Source organism: Propithecus coquereli, unplaced genomic scaffold (assembly GCF_000956105.1).
Source record: "Propithecus coquereli isolate 6110/MARCELLA unplaced genomic scaffold, Pcoq_1.0 Scaffold83, whole genome shotgun sequence".
Taxonomy (NCBI): Eukaryota; Metazoa; Chordata; class Mammalia; order Primates; family Indriidae; genus Propithecus; species Propithecus coquereli.
The window spans coordinates 7,655,430-7,659,061 of record NW_012154507.1 but is presented as its reverse complement, the minus strand read 5'-3'; the positions used below and the strand labels follow the sequence as shown (position 1 = coordinate 7,659,061).

Here is a 3,632-nt window from a genome sequence, read left to right as displayed (position 1 = left end):
AAAAAAAAAAAAAAAAAGCTATATAAATTACAGCTGGAAAGGACCTTTAAAAGAGCAGCCTGCCTTATTTTAGAGCAAGAATCCAAGGCAAGATAGAATAAGTGATCTTAATACTGCGAGTTAGTAACTGAGTCCAGTGAATCCTCATAGCTGTTTCTCCACATCAAAATCAAGGCCTACAACATACATAAGCCCAGGGATAGTGTCAAGTTGATGAAATCTCCTCAGAGGATGAACTGTGAATGTATTTACCGATTTTTTCTTTCTGATGTATATAATATGAATATCTTCACTTCGATACTCTTCATCATGTTTTTCCAAAGGAATTTTTTCAAAGTCAAAGTCTAGTTGAAGCAGCTATAAATTTAAAAGAGATATACTTCAAATTCAATAATAAGAACTGATCTGTGGTGATAGAAGTCAGATAGTGGTTACCTTTGGAGGAGTACTGACTAAGAAGGGGCCATGTGGGAGCCTTCTGAGTTTCTGAAAATATTCTATATCTTTATGCTAGGTAGTAGTTACTTTGGTGTATGTATATACATGAAAAACTGAGCACAGCACTTGATGTATGTGCATTTTACATGTTTTACTCCAATAAAAACTGTGTAACAATACAAAATTTTCATTATACTTAGTTTCAGAAGTTTACATTTCATTCTTCATATTCAAGAAAAACATAAAAATAAAAAAGCATTTTAGCATATATTATCTGAGGCAGTCATATACCTGCTCTCTCATTAAACCAAAGCAGTCCTTTCAGCAGACAAAATTGAAGGGCCAATTTACCCTCAAAAGGGATCTCTCATTATACGATAGATTTCTACCCATAAAAAGGGTTTGGATAACCACTAGAACGGTGAAAGATACTAAAACTCCTAAGTACTGCTTTTGTAACTTCTATTTCAAAATAAAAAATTTAAAAATGAAAATAGAACGGTGGGCTATGAAAGATCCTCTCCTTGGGTTCATACAAGCAGAATGTTTTCCCCACCCAAAATTCTCCAAATATATTTGAACAGAGTCACATACTGCCTTCCTGAAGAGTAATCATTATACAGATAATAGACTACTTACCTCAAAATATTTTTTTTCGATTTCTGGATTTTTTCCCATTGTTCGTTGTTCATAACAACATATAATACAAGTTTCAGATCCACTGAGATCTTTTAGGGTTTTCAGCAACGGCTCCAAAGACTATTCAAAAAGAATACATTTTTTGTTTATGACTTAAAAATTTTCTACTTTAAAAGGGGGTTGAGGAGATGGAGGGGTAATTATAATGCCCCTACAATTTATCCATCTCTGAATCAATCCAACAAAGCCCATGTAATTAAAGCTCTATAACTAATGATTGGTAAACTCCTCTTACTAATCAATCATATTGATTTCAGTTTCCAGAAAAAGAATTCAAGTGACTGCATGTTCCCATGGGAAATCAAATGGAATAGACTTTACTCTTAAGTTTAGTTTTATTTAACCTAATTTAACTTGAGATTTAAACAATCAACAATTTACCCTACAAAAGTCTGCTACTAACTTTAACATGGGTTGGCTCAATGCTCATTATTTTAAAAAATGAATGAGGCTCACAACACTAAATAAACTGATATTTAAAGAAAAATCATTCCAAATCTAATAAATCTTGCTCAGAACAATGAATTCTTTACAATGCAATTTAATTCTCAATATCACAGTCAACATGTTAACTACAAACAGCTAAGAAAAAAAAGATGATCTTGGCTTTTCATAACAGATCTAAATGGAAAAATCCTTGAAAATTTTTACAGAAGCTTCTAGTAAAATGCATATGACATTTTTCTCAACACGCTTCACAGGCCTATGTGTTAACCATGAGTGTTAACCAGTGGACTATATACATAGTCCCTGGTGACTTTTATCTTCTCTTTACTGCATCATCAACTATAAGACAAACATCTCGAATTCAGAGATGTTAAAATGTGAAGAAATGTGTCTTTTAGAATCTGTGAAATACGGTTCATCTTCTAAACGAAGAGATTTCACTGAGTACTTACCTCCTCATAGTATATGCAGTCGGCCATCAGTATGTAGTCCGGTGGAGAAGGAAAGTCTTCTATTTCTTCCCCCCTTAAAAATGACAAACAAGTATTTTAACTGTTGCTTAATAATTCAAAATATTCTTGTTTTATAAACAAGAACTGGAAAGTCCCCTTCCGTGCTTTTAATGAAACGCAATTTAAAGCAAACTATAAATCGACATCTTAAAACAAGCTGAAAGCCATACAAACCATTTCAGTACCTTGGCTTGAATAGAACCGGTGACAAGATGTTTGTTCATATTAATATTCATCTTCAGCAAGTCTTGCAATTCCTCAAGATCGGTGACTACAACATCTGCCCTATAAAATAACGTCGACTGAGGTGTAGACAGAGTGTGGGAAGCCTGTAATCTGAGTTTCCCCAGCAATGAGGAACCCCCCTCTCGCCATCTCTTACCCGAGGGTAGCAGCCATGAGCCCCACGGCTCCGGTGCCCGAACCCAGCTCCAGCACCGACCGCCGGCTCAGCGCGTGGGCTCCGTCGCCAGAAAACCCGGGCGTTTCCAAGTATTTAGAAAGGACAATGGCAGCGTCCCAAACAACGCAACCCACGCCGCCGGAGCCGTGTTGCTGTAGTCGTAGCACCGTGCCATCCCGCTTCTCCAAAACTCGCACAAAGCTCCGCAGCGGGTCCTCCAACGAGGACTCCAGCGTAGCAGCCATCGCTGCCCAGCAACAGCAAGCGGCGCGCGCAGTGGCGTCACAACCACGCGCACGGCCCCGCGGCCCCGCCTCCCGAAGGGCCCACAGCTCCCCGTGGCCGGGTTGGTGCCACGGCGCGTGCGCGCGTTGACAAAGCCCGGAATGCAGCATTACCTGGGCGTGGCCGAGCGGTGGGACAGCCGCTTGTGCTACACGCTTGGCCGTGTCTCTCTGCCCTAAATCGCACGTTTGGCTTAGCAAACAGGTAGTTTAAATCACTTTACCAAACAGAGCTAGTATATCTGTCCTTTAAAAAACAAAGTCAACCTCAGAGTATTTTTACTTAGTTGGAGACAGATTCACACAGTTACTGGCCTTAAATCCAGGCAACTTCTAAGATCCTACCAACCATGTCTATACTCCTCCTCCTCAAGAATTTCCTATTTATGCTCCTAGTTTTTCGTGTGAATGCATAGAAATAGTTACTGGAAGCTTGCCGCTTGTGTTTAACTGTGAAGACAAAGTTATCCCTCTAAAATTATCACTTAAACTCTTTGGAATTATGTAATTTAAATCACTAATTACTGAAAATAATGTTTATCTACAGGATTCAACAATCTCCCCCTTTGTTCCTTATAATGAAAACACATTTGAAAAATTTTAAAAATTAAGACTGGGGTGATTTATTAATCTTGTTAAGAACTCTGATACAAAGCACAGTAAAAGGCCACAGACCAGTAAATAGACAACGTGGCTTTTGGCTACTTTACAACTGCTGCTACGACACTATCAGCAAAACATGCTTTCATTACTTTGAACGAAGGCGTCCAAATGGCAAATAAAAGTTTTACTCACTTCTCTGATTAAAAAGTTTAATAAAGCTTTAAGTATTTTCTGGTTTAAATATTA

The 3,632-nt window shown here is 38.2% G+C and overlaps 1 protein-coding gene across 2 annotated transcripts in view; it reads right to left on the bottom strand.

The window, feature by feature from the left end:
* Nucleotides 1-2,787, bottom strand: part of VCPKMT (valosin containing protein lysine (K) methyltransferase) — an 11,337-nt gene extending 8,550 nt beyond the window's left edge. The window contains exons 1-5 of one of the 2 annotated variants that reach the window (XM_012663760.1): nt 2,479-2,787; nt 2,271-2,381; nt 2,037-2,109; nt 1,078-1,197; nt 253-357 (exon numbers count right to left, since the gene is read on the bottom strand). In XM_012663760.1, the coding sequence (XP_012519214.1) occupies nt 253-357; nt 1,078-1,197; nt 2,037-2,109; nt 2,271-2,381; nt 2,479-2,744 (675 nt within the window). In that variant the 5' untranslated portion in view covers nt 2,745-2,787. The remainder of the gene's footprint in view (nt 1-252; nt 358-1,077; nt 1,198-2,036; nt 2,110-2,270; nt 2,382-2,478) is intronic. The other variant, XM_012663762.1, reaches the window with a different exon arrangement.
* Nucleotides 2,788-3,632: the final 845 nt, after the last annotated feature.